Here is a 16,575-nt window from a genome sequence, read left to right as displayed (position 1 = left end):
TCTTTGATCTCATTTTCATGGTTCACTCTTGTATGCTACCTGTATTAAAACCTGTCTTACAAAATTCTCACTTATTATGAGTAACATGGTAGTTGTATTTGGTATATATGGTCCTTGAAAGGTGTAAAATAGAGTTCACTTGACCACTATCACATTTCATGGATCAGTGATCAAGGTAAAGTTGTATTTGCTAAAGTCTGATACTATAAGCAAAAGGTTGACCATATTTGGTGTATGGGATAAATGTAAGGTGTACAGTTTTATTTGACCTAGATATCAATGTTATTTTTTTCCAATTTGGTCTATTTCTTAGATGTGGGTGTATAGATTGATTGTAAGGTTTACATGTCTGTTTGACAGGTTCCTTCTGATCTTGACCTCATTTTCCTGGTCCATTAACTGACCTATTATTACCTAATAATAATAGGTCAGTTACATTTGGTGTGATATCAAGGTGTACATGTTGTCTTGTAAGGTTTATTTAACTTTGACCTCATTTATATGGCTCATTGGTTAGCAATTTTCTTAATAAGGTGTTTTTAGATACTATAAGCAATAAAAGGCTGTTTGGTTTTCAGTATGATTTTATGGTGTCTATCTTCAGGTTTTTTTTCTTCATTTTTTTTTCTTTGAAAGTCTTTTTTTGCAAGCAAGTGCATAGTTGAATCAATAATAGGTAATTAAACTAGATCTGTAAACAAAAAAGTATTGACTGCTATTGATAACAAATATCTTTACTACAAATAGAGTTTAGTACTAAGTAACATGTATAAATAAAATTCATACTTCACAACTCTCAACATACATAAAATATGATTATCATATTCAATGAGTCTAATAAGGAAATATTTTTCTAAATAAAAATGAAGTCAGTATAAATACTGGTCTAAATAATTTGAATTCACCCTTCTTGCAGTGTTCATTAATGCCAATTGAGCTCACTGTCGTACATTGTATATACATGTATTCGTCAAGTGAGATGTCTAAAATTTTCAATTTGATTTTTTAATTAGTATGTTGATAAGGAGATTTTTACTTTGAATATTTGAGTAATAGAATCCATTGTCTTTTAAATCAAAAACATAAAAAAAAAATTACGACATCAATGCAATCATTGTCTTATGTACCAGAAATGGAAATTCAATCCTTTCAAAATGCAAAATGCTACAATTTTTAATGATTTGTTTCTATTAAAATCATGGGGAAATGAAAAGGTTACATGATACTATATATTTGACTCTACAACATAAAAGAAATCCTATAAGTTTTTGCTTGGAAAATTTTCATTTCACAATATATTTAGCAAAATTTTGTTTTGAAAATGTTTTTGACTGAAACAATAACAGAAAACATTCAGGTGTTGCCACTTAATTTTAAATAATTTTTTTTTAATATTTTATCATATTAGGGAACTATTAAATGAAAAACATGATCTCTGCTCAGAAATGTTATTGGATAAAACAAAAAAGTAAACCCATGTTTGTCCTCTTTTATAATAACATGTTTACGTAATCATTGAAATTCCGAAAAATGTTGACAAATATATCTGTAAAAAAATAATAAAGTCTGATTAGTGAGTGTTAGTGAGATTAATAACAAAACTTAGCACAAATCAACAACAAAAATAAAGAAAACACTTTAAACAAGAAATAAACTTTAAATAACAAAACAGAATCAAAATTAAATGCAAATTGTTAACTCACACAACCTAATGTAACCTATGTAAATGAAACTAGCAACTACCATATAATTCTCAATTTCTCACCTATTACCTTGACTTAAAATATGTATTACAAGAGACTGCATGACAGAAGAATTATAACAATTTTCAAAATCCAGCAAAAATATCTTGCCAAACATTTTTCTTCATTAAATAAAATTACATTATTCTAACATGCTGTAAAGGGATAGTTGAAATTTTCATGAAGAATGAGCAAAAAACATTTTCACAACCATTTTACTTTATCAAATCATGTGATAACTACTGGCATAAACATCTGCATAACCAAAACACATTCTTCTACAGCTAAAGTAATATGCCCATTTTTACTAACAGATGTTCAATATTTTAAGAATTATCACTTTTGACCTGTATACTATAAGGATACACATAAAGTTAACCCTTTCTTCCATAATGACGCTTTTTGACGCCACCCCTTTACTCTCTAATGACGCCTTTTGACGCCTGTGTAGTACCTCAGTTGAAACGCTTTGACTTCAAAATGTCTGCATCAGACTTAAAAAAGTTTGTATCCAATATGAAAAGGATATTCATGAGAGAGAATATCTGACTTGAATTTCATTGATGAAATATTTGTTTTTCACAATGCATTATAACTTTAAACCTGATGATTTTTTTTATTGAAAAAATCCTATGTGAGAGAGAAAAATCCATGGAGGAAAGGGTTAAGTAATTAACATTTTAACTAGACCTGATCAGGTCAAATTGATGAAGTAAGAAATCAAAATAATCATCCATTTATCCAATGTACATGATATGTCCTATTGAAGTATTGCACACAAACTATGATTAATAAATGTTCATGAAACTGAAGGAGTATGATCTAAATTTGACAGTTAATGGCCTCTCTAATGGTTGACATTGACCAATTGAATAGTGAAGATTTCTGACAACATAGGTAAACTGTTGCCAGGTGATGACAATAACTTATATATACCTTTGGCCAAAGGTAAACTTAAAAAGATATTTCATACCCTTAGAAAATCTAATAAGTAAATCAATGTATAAAAAGCGCATTTCATATATATACCATATAACTTTCATAAATATTTTAAAATATGTATAATAATTGTCTAACATTGTCAAGTGTGTTTTCAAATATTTAGTTCAGTTTTTCCAAAACTTCACAAAGGAAAAAAACAATGAAACATGGATTTAAATAAAAAAAGAAGAAGAAAGTACTGAATTGAAAAGAAAAATAATAAGTATATTTCATGATATAAATCATACTCAATGCATAACTAACCTTGCAAAAAGGCCAGGTGTATTTCATTTGGTCAACATAATATGTTTTCCATATAGATAAGAAATGTTTTGTCTATGTATGAGAGAAAAATTATAACATGAATGTTTACAGATATTCTAAACATGTCAGTTCCAGTTGACTTCCTGTGTTATCTCCCTTTCTTCATAATTATTTTAAAGGTCAAGCGAAAATACGTCTTGTTTTTTCTAGTTTTTATTTTGCTAAGGAATCATTTTCTTTTCCATCTACACTTTTAATTTTAAATTCTATGTTGGAATATAAGATAAATGTTCACACAATTAAATCAAACACATGATATTTCAGAATGGAGACAATTATTTGTGTAATTAATATTTCAAATTTTTATGTTAGTTTGAAATCATTTATATAGATAAATGCTAAAATTTAAATCTCAGCTGTTTCAATTCATAAATAAATATACTTATTCCATCTCTGACATTAAATGTGTTTTTATCTTTTTTAATTGGTAAAGTAAATCTGTGTAACTTTCTTATCTATCATTTAAAAACATAATATTTGAAGTGAGTGAAAACAAAGTTTCCTTGTTGATCTTTATACATATTGTGAACAACACTGTCATCAACTAACGACTTGATACATCAATATCACCAATATATAATTAAAGCAGTTATGTACTACCAAATATTTAAAAAGAACTTGATTAATTGATTATGATTAAACCAGAATTGAATAAATAAAACTCATAAACTTATTTCATTTATGGTAAGAGTGGAAAAACTCAAAAGAATCCACAAATATAAAAAGGCAGACAAGCAGATCTAAAGTTATTTATACAATTATTATGCTTCATCTCAATGACAAAAACACCCCTAAATCAGACTGACATGGAACCTAATAAAAGAGGTACTGTGGATTCATTATTATTTGTTTAATACCAATTTTCCTTGGTACACTTGAACCACAAATTTAAATGTTCAACAAAAATATCATAATTTCAACAGGCTTTGTATATAGTGATTGGCAAAATCATTAAATCAAATATCAACGAATATGCAAGTTTTCACCAATTGATGCCCACCAAAATAAATGAATCCATAGTATGACAGTCATTGTGAATGCAGTGAACCATTAAACTTATTAGTAGCATGATTGATGATATTAATTAAAATAGATGGAATGATCTGAAAGAATATCATTTATAACATGTATCAAACATGCTTTGACTAGATTGGTCTTTCTCAGTAATCTATTTTCATATAGACTTTAATTTCAAAGAAATCTTACTTATAGAATACCATTTGTTTTTCAAAATTTACTTTTAACCTTTAGAAACAAGATAATTGTTACTATGACAAAAACTAAAATATAGTTCATATTTAGTATAAAATGAAAACAGGTTATACTCTACAACTGAATATATTTGAAATAAACAATATTATGACTATAATGCTTTGGTTAACCATTCTATATTGCACATTGATTACACTAATATAATGACTACTTTTCTTGAATTTCTACTGGAAAAAAAACCTTGAAACCAAACAAGGAAATATGTTATAAATATGAATTCAAAATGAAATATCTACAACATTTAAATGCAAAACGGCACTAATAATCATATCTGAAATTGCATTATATGATTTAAATAACTGTTGTTTCTGGTCTTCACTTTGGCATATCTACTTTTGGTGGCTGCAGTCTGTTTGTATTTGGCAGGCGAAGTTCAAATCCTGTCCCTGAAAAATAATTAAATTGTTAAACATAGCACTTTATGTGTACATGTGGATTTTAAAGAATTTGTTACATAAATGACCACATGATCACTAAAAATACAGTGCAAAGCAGTTGAAGGCAAATATTTGCTGTTCCTTTAATTAAACAAACTATCTTTATTGACAAATAAGACATAATTAGTGACCTGCCTGAAAAAATACAATACTATATTTAAACAAATTTGGACAAAATTAAATGATACTCTCATCTTATTTCAACAAATTCTTATCATTGGTTGTTTATGTTTCCTTGTTTTGACGACTTTCGGATCTGAGACATTCTAGTATTTAACCATAGAATGCTTATATTTTTATATCATTGTTTATTGATATCATTTCCACTGATTGATCACGGGTAACTCATTCATAAAAATCATACCATGTGGGAGTATGATTATAACAACCCAAATAAATCATGACATTGCACATGACAAATGATTTATTCATATTTTATTTTTTTAATTTAATGGGTGTGTTCTCAAATGTCATAAAAGAAATATATTTATAGAATTGCTGACAATATTTAAAGTTGAAAATCAACTAAATTCAAATTTGGCAATAAGGCAATTTAAAAATACATCCACATAGCATTCTTACCCTTTTGTTCTAAGTTTTTTAGGTCTATTGCTTCGTGTTTCAGTCTTAGTCTCAGAATGTGTTGTATTATCTCTCTCCTGTTACAAAAAATAAATAAAATTACTGATAATTTTCTTGGAAAATGAATGTTAAGAACATCATAATATTATATATATATATCAGAATTAAAGGAAACTAAATATAAATGTAACAGGACATTCTATCACTGTTGGTCTTTTTCTTTTTTAGCCTTGCCAGTGTTGTCAGTTTATTTTTGACTTTGATTTTGAGTTTGCTGTCCCTCTGGTATATTATGCTTCTCGTTTGCAAAAACATTAACTATATTATACTAAATTAATTTGTGATGAAATATCACTGTAAAATTATAAAAGATATCTGAGTAAAGTACATTACCTCTGAGCTTTGCCAAGACAACTCAAACATAAATTGTCAGCAATAGCGACCCAAATATTACTGATCAGCGCTGTATTTACAATACCAGTGAACTGATTTATCTTTAATATCAAAAAGGATGAGCAGATACAAAGGGGAACCAGAAAAAGAGGACCTATAAATGTCTGAGAAATAGACATATTATAGAAGAGACATTTTATATATTATGGAACTCAAATGTCCAGTTTACAACAATAAAAGTTATACCTATAAAAGGCTGTAAACAAATGACTTATCTTTTTGTCAAATTTTACAGAACAGTATATGACCTAAGAGAAGGTGTTGCTTTTAATTATTTACAGATGAATCATACATGTGTTCCTGAGATGTTGTTTCCTGTAACAATATCTGGTAGGAAATCAGTAATTGTTTGTCAATTATCTTAACTGTATCTTATATCTGTTAGAATAAACAATGCAATTGTTTTAAGTGTTAAAATACAGGAGGGGTTACAATTTTGAGATTTATGTAAACAATCCTTTCCATATACTACTGCTCTTTATAAATATTATATTTTTTGCATTTAATAATTTTGGTTTCTCTTTTTCCCTTTATTCAATGCAATATCAATATTCATATTTAACCTGATATTTTTTTTGTTTTCTACAATGGATTACTTTAATTTGTATATTTGTATATTTTTTTATTATTTTTGTACTTCTTGAACAGTGTTATCTATCTCTAGTCTTATCATGTTTATATAATACATTGAACTGCTTGACTGTAAATTAACCATGTGTAAATAATTTTTTGAATTCATCACACTGTTCAACACAAAAAAAATCTTTATAAACATTTCTTATCACATCTCCTAATTAACAGCTGCGCCATGAGCACATGATATGCCTTTCATCTTGTGTTAGAAATTTTATGCAATAATAATAAATAGTTTCTGAGATACAGCGCAACATGTGAAAAAAAACACCTTTGTTTACAAAAGACTCAACAACTGTAAAATAAAATTTTGAATTATCACCAAAAAGTATACAGATTTTTGGATTAATATAGGAAGTGTGTGAAGTATAAAGCCATAATCAGAAATCGTTTTTTAGATACAGTGCCACATGTGAAAAATACACCCCCGTTTTAGTTATAAAGTCCAGTAACTCAAAAAGTTTAAATCCTATTTACACTAAAAAATATACAGATCTTTTGACCATCATAAGAAACAACTGTTTTTAGTTTCATGAAATTTGGATAAGTGGTTCTCAAGTTACAGTGCGACATGTGGACGCCGGGTAGTCAGACGGGACGACGGACATTTGTATATTTCAAAACATGTCCCATCAAAATTTTTGGTGGGCGTATAAAAAACATATGCTATTTTTAGGTTTGCATTCACTTGTCCCTTATTTGTAACATAAAATTTACTAAATAATCTTGATGTACAAAGAGGAATTTTAGAAAAATTAATGGAAGTCCATACCAGTACTTTACATTCAGTAGATCTAATATGTGTAACTTGAAGAAGACAATTGTCTGTAACTATCTCTTTGACACTTCTTTAAAACATGGTTATATTGGTAAAAGTATCTGATTTTCAAGAATTTATGGACATTTTATCATACTTTGTAACACTTGACGTACATTAGATGTAATTACTTCCCCTTGAACTATCATGAAATTAGCTTGCTCAAACTTTTTTGTCATGCCTGTAAATACTGATTTGATTTCAGTGTATACATTTTTTATTTTTCTACATGTATGTAGTTCTTGTGATTTATATATATATATATGCTGTAAAGCAACTATATTCAATCAATGATTACACATGTACATGTATAAACATTTTTCCTGTAATATACTGTTTCATTAATTTACCATGGTATTAACCAGTTACCAGCTAATGTGTAATACATACATTACCATTGTAACTCTATCATTAATCTTTTACCTATGATGTGACCAAAGAATGTCTCAATTTAACTTGACTTTATTAACAATGTTTTACCTGTGATCAGCTGATGTTATGCCTAGTCTCTCTAATTTAATATCATTCATTCGTATCAATGTTCTACCTGCAATAATAATGAAGCAAAGATATGTGAAATTGCTGAAGTATATGGCTCATTTAGGGCTGAAACTAACTTACAAATCTTATATTATTTGCATATCTACTAACGCTTCAACTGCATTGGTTCTTTAGAATTTTTCCCCTGGGTTTAGACTTGTAAGACCATGCTTCCGAAAACTATATTCATAACATTCATTGTGATCAATTCATTGTGATCAATTCATGTGCGACGCAGATGCATGGGATGAAGGGGTTAAAGCAAAACAAATACACAGAAACTATTCTATTCTAATAAATGCAAAGAAATGATGCATTGAAGCTTGGAAAATGTATAAGTTTACAATGTAATAAAATTCTTTAAAATTTCATGAATGAGCTTGGCACATTAGCATTACAGGAAACTCTCCATCCAAGTCACAATGTATGAAAAATAAACATTTATAGGTCAAAGTACAGCCTTCAACATGGAGCCTTGGCTAAAAAGGAACAGGAAACCTGTAATTTTCAAAAGCAGGTAAAAATGAAAACAATTGTAAGGGTTTCGTGGAACCCAGTGTCTCGCCTACTTTTTCTGTAAATCGCCGGCTCAACAAAAATCAATAAAAATATTCCTCTTGAAACTATATTTTGATTGTAAGAAGCTTCTGTCCAAGTTTGGTACGCATCTAGGATAGTTAATGAATCTAATAAATGTTTTGAAAACTTTAACTGCAGACTGTATTTAATGTTAACTGAAAGAAAATCTAAGACCATTTAAAAGTAAAATACAGAACAAATGGATTTATTTTTTCACAAAATTTACCCCTGGATACTCTCTTATGATCATAAACAAGCTTCTGTCCAATTTTGGTACAAACCAAGGATAGTTTAAGAAAGTTATTAAAATTCTAAAAACTTTAACCACAGAGTGAATGTAATGTTTCCCCGCAGAAAAAACTAAGTCCATTTTTAAGTAAAATATGGAAAAATGGAATTTTATTTTTACAAAATTTACTTCTGGATACTACATGTATCTTATGATCAAAAACAAGCTTCTTTCCAAGTTTGGTAGAAATCCAGTATAGTATAAGAAAGTTATTAAAATTTAGAAAAACTTTAACAACAGAGTGAATATTTGTGTACGCCGCCACCGACGACACAGGAAAGTAGGATCGCTTAGTCTCGCTTTTTCGACTTAAGTCGAAGGCTCGACAAAAACTGCTTGTGTGACTTCCATCACTGTGCAGGTATACACCCTAACCTTCAACCCTTACAAAATTGTTCTTGTCCTCTAGAAATCAAAAGAACAAAAGGTTCATTTGGTCAAGTGAAATAAAAATGATAAAAAATGCAAATTTTATGTTTAATTGCAACTTGATAAGCAAAATGTAATCTAATATTAGATCACTCATTTAGACAAAAAAAAACAGGAAAATTATATATTTGAAATAAATGTATCTGTCATTATAACATTCGGTTCACTACTATGTGAGATAGAAATAAGTTTCTTAAGTGTCGTATTTTTACCAGAATTACATGTATTCTGTTGTCAGACATTAAAATTCATCGTTATTTTTAAAGCTTTCATTTAGAATACTAGTTTTGAAATTGAGGAATCCTCATACCACCATGTAAATTTAAATATCACTACTTGTACCTGTTATTTCTTGACTAAGAAGAAGATCTCCATACAGCTCAAAATATTTTCCTCCATATTTTTTCAGCCACTTATTAACATCAAAACTATTCCAAAAATACAATGGCTTTGTTTTGGTTTTATTAGTTTTTTTCCCTGAAGTTCCAGAGGTTTCCTTTATTTTGGACTAAATGAAATTAAAAGAAAAAAACAATTAAAAACATAAATCTAAAGTTAATGTTAACATTCAAGAGCCAAATAATTTGAAAGTTGCTTATTTTTGTAACCATTATAATCAATTTTCAAATAATTTTTTTCTTGTATTTAAAATTAAAAATAAGAAAATTAAACAAGCATTTGTATAAAGTTTACTTTCAAGAACTAAAAATCATACCAAAGCAGAATAAATAAGAATACTGATAGCATTCTTTTCCTAATCCAGTGACTATTTTTATCAAATGCATGATGGATCAGGGTGCTAGTAAAACTGTTGTTCATTGTACATTTGTAAGGGTTTGTGTTGAGATTATATCTATATTAATTTGAAATACATACATGCATCTTTGGTTCCTGTTTAGTAGTTCTATCTATCTCGGCTTCCATAGTTTAACCATTATTCGTCTTTCCATATATGTGACACCAATCTCCAATGTTTTATGTATCTAACAGCAATCTACAAATCTAATTAAAAAAGACATTTGTTTTTAAATGTACACGTATATTATAATTATATATTTTAAATTAACATGTTCAGGTTAATGCAAATAGTTAAGTAAATTGAGGGAATCCATTAAAAAATCATCTGATAATAGAATAGGGAGAAAGCAAACAAAACATTCAAAGAGAGATCAAAAAGATCATGTTAAAAAATTAAAAAGACAATGAAAAGACACACATCAGTCCACAACAACAGTTCAAGCTGTAGGTTAAAGTTACCTTGAATGGAATTATATCTTCTTTTTTTTTACTTTTGGAAAAATTTTGCACCAAAGAGCACACAAAAGGTAAGAATTTGTAAATATGCACAAATTTCTGGCCATCATGAAGATTTTTTGGCTAAATTGGGTCTCCAGTTTGAGGCTTTCGTGTTACATGTGTTATAAGCCAAAAATATGAATACTGAAAATTCAGAAATTATAAAGATGTTTTTATTAATGCAAAATTAATTAGTGAGTGACTATTGCAATAATATATATTTGCATTCAAATACCTGTTATACATGTATATACCTGTTTAAATTTTTTCCTGGTATCCCAATAACATACTAATTTTTTGTCCATTTCCATTCTTGAACAATAGCAATATAAATGCATGCAATAATTTCCACATTCACAGTAGCCTTTCAAGATGTGTTATTAACTTAATAATTTGAACTAGTGTCCTATATGAACATGTACCTGTTCACACTTCATTTAAAAAATATTGTAAACTCCATGAGATTCAAACTCTCAATGTTGTGTGATCTAATGTCAGTGTTCTAACCAATTGAGCCACAGAATATGACCACTACTTTAATAGAGTCTCTCACTTGAAAACCCACTGGCCAGATCCTTGCAGGTCACCCAGCCATGTGACGTCACAGTCATCCAATGACCTGGTCAAACCTAATGACCATATCAAATTACCAGGCACTTACATAGACCAGTGTGTACATGTAATTGTATTACTAATTTATACAACAAAAACATACATTTAGCAGCTTACTGCGCCTAAATTTATTACACAAATACCAAATACTGTCTGTGCTACATTGTACAATAAAATGGGTAATATACTACATGATCAGTTTGGCGAACACAGGCACTTGTCTTTGTAAATAATATACATAAACTAAATACCTTTACTAAACTGTAAACAGGAATTCCCTAGCATACCAAGTAGCCTATAGCCCAGACTTAGAAGCTTTAAAGTTTGGTGCAAAACCACATATGGACATGTATTGCTAAACCAAATCATGTCTTTATCTATATACATTTCAATCATTTGACTTAAAAGCTTACTTAAGATTTGATATTAAGAAATATGATAGATCACTGCTTACAAAAATTAGCTTATGTGCACATTCACTTGCAATTGAAACTGGGAGGTATTGCAAACCAAAAATTTTGCAAGTGAAAGATACTGCAAACTTTGTAAAGATAAAGTGGAAGATGAAGTTCACTTTCTTTTATATTGCCCTCTATATAAAGACCTTCGAGAGAAGTTTGATATTTTCAAAAACCTTAATAATGATGATGATATTAAATCAACGATTTATTTACTTAACCCAGTATATCTGGTTGACACCAGACAAATATGTAATTATTTAAGTCCAGCTTTTGAACTTCGTAATAAAAATCTAATGTCAGTTGGTCTACCATAAGTATAATACTGTGTAATACTGTGATTTTATAATTATTACTTGAAATGTTTTCTTTATGTTGTATTTGCATAAATTGCCATGTTTAAGTGTTTGTATCTTGGAATACGCATTGTATCATATGTGCTTTATCTAATAAAATATTTGATTTGATACAAAAAACAAATACAAAAAAAATTTGCAATTATTGTAAATATGTTTAGTTTTTAATTTGTTTCCCTAGTATGTGCTTATTGTAATCTTCGACATATTGAAGTTAAGAAGTATTATGTATATGTACTATGTAGATAAAGAGGTGTAAAAGGTATACATTTTGTCTTTGAGACATGTCACAAGGGGAAACTACTATTTTCAATAATCTATGTGAGGACATGAACACGTTAAAACGAAGAACAAAGTGTTGGAAGTTTACCTTGAAATTGGTTTTGTGATAAAATGTTGATTTTAACTGCCCTAAAACACTATTTTCTCTTTCAAAATATTTGTTTTCCTCTAACCGGAAGTCAATTCAGAAAACAATACTAATCGAAGTTTTGTGGAGCCAGGTCGGAACGGATACGATCTCGGCGACGGGTAGTGGGTCGAGTAGCTACGTTTTTTTATTTTAACAAGCCTATTGTCAAATTTAACTTCAGTTGCTCTGGTATATATATCTCGCATATCTTCGATGATTTCGGAAATATTAAGTTAAACACTATGCTAATATAAGAAGGCCATTTGTATTTTTTTTTAAATAATGATGCTACTCATTTAGGCACTGCTTTTGAAATAAGGAGATGTGGTATGATTTAAGTTGTTTCGTCTTTACACCGTATTTATCCACCAAAGTTCAAATGAAGTGGATGTCGACAATTATAGGCAACCGTACAGGCATTAAAAAAATGAGAAAAACCCATACCATGTTGTCGGATAAAGGGCCCCAAAATGAAAAATATGAAAAAATGCAATAGAGAAAAGTAGCGGCCTAATCTACAGCTAACAAGTAACAAAAAAAAGTATCTGTAAGCACCGATCGATTTAGTGGAATTTACGTGCCTATGTTCAGTTTGCCAATCATAGGTATATTACATATACAATTATGGTACAATTTAGAGTCGGGAGTCACTGAAATTGTTAATAATACTGCTATTTGACGGTACATACACAATCATTAGTAGTAAGATAGTTATAAAGAATAACTGAAATTTTCATAGAGAAAGGAAGAAAAGGTAACGATAGTTTTTGGTATTCATCATTTCCCCCCCCTAGAGCATACATGATGGACCTTCGATAAACGATGTTTTAAAATTTGTCATGATTACCTATTTTTAAAAGATTATACCGGCATTTACGATACAAGATTTTTACCTATAAATACTGAGACTACTATAACACATGTGTTATAGTAGTCTCAGATAAATAAAACTACTTTCACTAGATCATTGAAATTATATATTGAAATTGAATGTCAATACGTAATATGTACCCCGCTATTGTCATACTGAATTAAATGAACGGAAATTAATGGTTGTGAAAGTAAAATATTGAAGATAGGTATTTAATTGCCTTTCAATTTAGATACCGTAAATTATCTAAGAATCACATACGGTTGTTTTATTCGACATGTATACGGGAGAACAGTCATTGTCTGCTGCAAGACGGATAAAGGCCGAATAATGTATCCTGCGAACTAGTTTTATACTCGTTCTGAATACGATAAAAGGTCGATCGCTTGAGGTTTGCCAGCAATACCCAATATTTTAAACTTGGTACTACTGAACTGATTTTTTTTATGAATTTTGCAAATACCTGAGAAATTATTTATAACAAAAATAATCAAATCAGATCAAAATCCTGTTCAACCCGAATAAGTGAATAAATAAATATATATATAGAGATAAGGTTAATAAATCGAGATCAACTTAAGTCAACAGACAACCATATTTATCAACTACATTTCTAAACAGCAATAATTTTATACCAGATCTAAGACAACAAATGGAAGTTTTTAACGACCTTGACTGGCTATACAGCCCTTGCACGGTCGGACCAGATCTAAGAACAGTATATCAAGGACTTATATAGAAGGATAAGAATCTCATATTTTTTGGAAAATATGTAGAGAATCGTTGGATTTGAACATATCTTCTATACATTTTTAAATTGCTTATATTCAATCTTATACCTTATTGATAACCATGAAAATTCTTCTGTACATGTAAAAAACATTTAGACTTCAGACAAAATCAATTTCATCAAAATCAATCAAGAACTTTTTAAGTTTTTAGCTGAACGGTTGAACTACGTTTTATTGTGTTTTTCACCCAAAATGTAGAATAATGCCCCAAAATAATTAACCTCCTTTCTTAAATAATTCAAATTACATGAAGGACATGAACATTATAAACCAAATTAACTCTATCAATGTAGGAATCATTTAAATTTAAGAAAATCTTTATTTCATTAAAATCCATCAACAACTTTTAAAGTTTTAAGGTGTACAGTGAGGTTTCTCCAATGATTCTCTTCATATTTTTTTTTATCGCAACAAGGATTGTTAAGAAGTTACCTATCCCTCTATATACGTCCCTGAGTATATCTAACAATATATATGTTCCTGGCCAGACATTTTCCTTCATACTTTTAGTACATATAAATTATACGAAAAACATTGACTTGTGTACTATCGTCATCTTTCACTTATACGATCGAACTTTGTTTACTTGTTTTCTACAATTCCCATGACAAATGCACGAAAAAGAGAAAAAAATAATAATTCAGGATGGTTTAAACTTTGATTAGAGTGCATTCAGAAAATAAACTATGTTTGGCGCAATCCAGTTGTGACATGCTATAATCAGGTTTTATCACACATTTACGGTAAGCTACTCTTTTGATCGCACGTCAATACAACTGATTAACTCTTTCAAAAAGTTTAAATGGGCTTCTAAATATTTCAATTTAATTTATTATCAACAAAACATACCTATATTCTTAAGCTTCATATGAGTGATTTATAAATGGCCACTGTCGGTGAAACTCCAGTATCTTATGACAACAGTATGGACGTTTCCCGTATCGGCAATTCTAGTCTACAAGAAGAATGTCTTTTGAAGTTGTGGAACGAATATATTACTGAAAGTCTTATTGAATCTACACCATGTGAGATCGGGATTTATGAATGGAAGAATAACAGAACTATTGTTACTACTAAAAAGTTCAAAATTTCTGCTGAGGAATTGGACCATATCAAGGATGGAATGGAATGTCCGAACATTGTCTACAGGAAAGGTGTAACCGTGGACGGTTATCATTATAACGTACAAGTTGCTGATGGTAAATATGGGATATACTCTCGGACATTAGACAAAGGTTGCACCGTGTGTAAAACATTTAGTATGTTGATTATCGCTACCAATGGGAATGGCGTCAAGTCTTCCAAATGTAATGAAGAAATCATGAAGTTGGGGGACTATTTACAGAGATTAGGATTATAAAGAGAAACGGAGTATTTCTTCTAATTTCAACAGTATTAACTATCATCTTTTTTGCTCACGCATTTATCAGCTTTTGCATTTAAAATGTGATTTGCCTGCCATAGCGAGATTTTGTTCGGCTGATGTGGAATAAACACTGCCGACTGGATTTAAAGTCTTTCTTTGTATATCGTGATAAATCTATGTGCAATGACTGGTAACTGTGTTATTTCTATTGTTAAACTTATATTAAATATTTATTGATATAAACAGTCTTTATAATTTAAATTCCATGAATATACAACAACCGCTTACTTATGATTCTTGTTAAATTCTGTAACTTGTGTTACTTAGATCAATACGTAGGTCTTGATTTTGACAAATCAACATAAGTCATTCCAAACAATTAAATGATACTTAGTTTAACCTTATTTTGATTAAACAGAAATTAAATAGTATACACATACATAATCTAGCAAAGTGATATTTTTAAATGTTTGGTACATGTATATTATATTGTTTTGACAAACGAATTTTTGCTGATTGGGAAATTGTAATACAAATGTACCAGTATAAAGAGATTCTGGTCCGTTGAAATCTTGTGGTTATTTCATTAAAAACAAAACTTATTAGCATCTTCGATAACAACAACGCTTCTAGATTTTTTTCTGATTACTCTCAACGGACAGATTTATGGTATAACTTTTCAATTTAAATGCGTTTTGCACTTAGATTAAACACCAATATCACGAGATTGTGATGTAGAGTAAAAGACAATGAGACAACGACACAAAAATTATGGAGCTTTCCCATCTAACTTGTGATAAAGGATTACCAAAAATGATACAGTTTAGTCTGCCTGATATCTTGACTCGCATCTACAAATCGACAATGAAGCTCGGTTGAAAACAAAACTTTTCGACAAAAGAGATGTTTTCAGCTTCCCAATTGTGAGCTTTCCATTTTTATGTAGCAACATTTTAGCAGCGGATGCATACTAAGTTGAGTTGATACGATGTTAAAGGGATTGTATTTCCTACTTTGATTTTCACAAGTTGCTAGAGGGTTGCTGCTCACAATAAAGCTATCAAACCAAGAGTTCCTAGTGGTGAAGTTAAAATCATCCCTTCTTACATTTAACGGACTCCATCACGAGTTGGTTGGCCGTTATGTAATATCTGTTTCACAGATGACAACGGATATGTTCTAACTTATGTAACTACAATTCCTGTCCCCCTTTCCCTTAATAAGACATGCCGAATAAAACTAATTACCGGGTTAGTACTAATATGAGTAAAACTACGTGTGTCAGATGTGGAGCAGAGCAGGATCTCTTACCCTTCCGGATCACCTGATATCACG

The 16,575-nt window shown here is 29.5% G+C and overlaps 2 protein-coding genes across 2 annotated transcripts; one reads left to right on the top strand and one right to left on the bottom strand.

Moving 5' to 3' along the window:
- Positions 1-708: 708 nt before the first annotated feature.
- LOC134692532 (protein aveugle-like) lies at positions 709-12,277 on the bottom strand. The gene is made up of 6 exons (XM_063552992.1): positions 12,171-12,277; positions 9,955-10,080; positions 9,421-9,586; positions 7,722-7,788; positions 5,339-5,415; positions 709-4,705 (listed from the first exon to the last, which is right to left on the bottom strand). The coding sequence occupies exons 2-6, from the start codon at positions 10,000-10,002 to the stop codon at positions 4,635-4,637; spliced, it is 429 nt and encodes a 142-aa protein (XP_063409062.1). The 5' UTR covers positions 10,003-10,080; positions 12,171-12,277; the 3' UTR covers positions 709-4,634.
- A 2,380-nt stretch (positions 12,278-14,657) lies between these two features.
- On the top strand, positions 14,658-15,635 carry LOC134711350 (uncharacterized). The gene has a single exon (XM_063571901.1). The coding sequence runs from the start codon at positions 14,758-14,760 to the stop codon at positions 15,232-15,234; it is 477 nt and encodes a 158-aa protein (XP_063427971.1). The 5' UTR covers positions 14,658-14,757; the 3' UTR covers positions 15,235-15,635.
- The last annotated feature ends 940 nt before the right edge of the window (positions 15,636-16,575 follow it).

Source organism: Mytilus trossulus, chromosome 1 (assembly GCF_036588685.1).
Source record: "Mytilus trossulus isolate FHL-02 chromosome 1, PNRI_Mtr1.1.1.hap1, whole genome shotgun sequence".
NCBI lineage: Eukaryota > Metazoa > Mollusca > Bivalvia > Mytilida > Mytilidae > Mytilus > Mytilus trossulus.
Note: the sequence above shows the minus strand (reverse complement) of the source record. Positions and strands in the feature narration are given on the sequence as shown.

Excerpts from the sequence above, each read along its gene's own strand:
- LOC134711350 (XM_063571901.1), top strand. The coding sequence starts at position 14,758 with ATGGCCACTGTCGGTGAAACTCCAGTATCTTATGACAACAGTATGGAC.
- LOC134692532 (XM_063552992.1), bottom strand. The coding sequence starts at position 10,002 with ATGGAAGCCGAGATAGATAGAACTACTAAACAGGAACCAAAGATGCAT. Across the intron at positions 9,587-9,954 it reads AACAGGAACCAAAGATGCAT|TCCAAAATAAAGGAAACCTC; the intron begins GTATGTATTTCA and ends AATTTCATTTAG. Across the intron at positions 4,706-5,338 it reads AAAAAACTTAGAACAAAAGG|GGACAGGATTTGAACTTCGC; the intron begins GTAAGAATGCTA and ends ATTATTTTTCAG.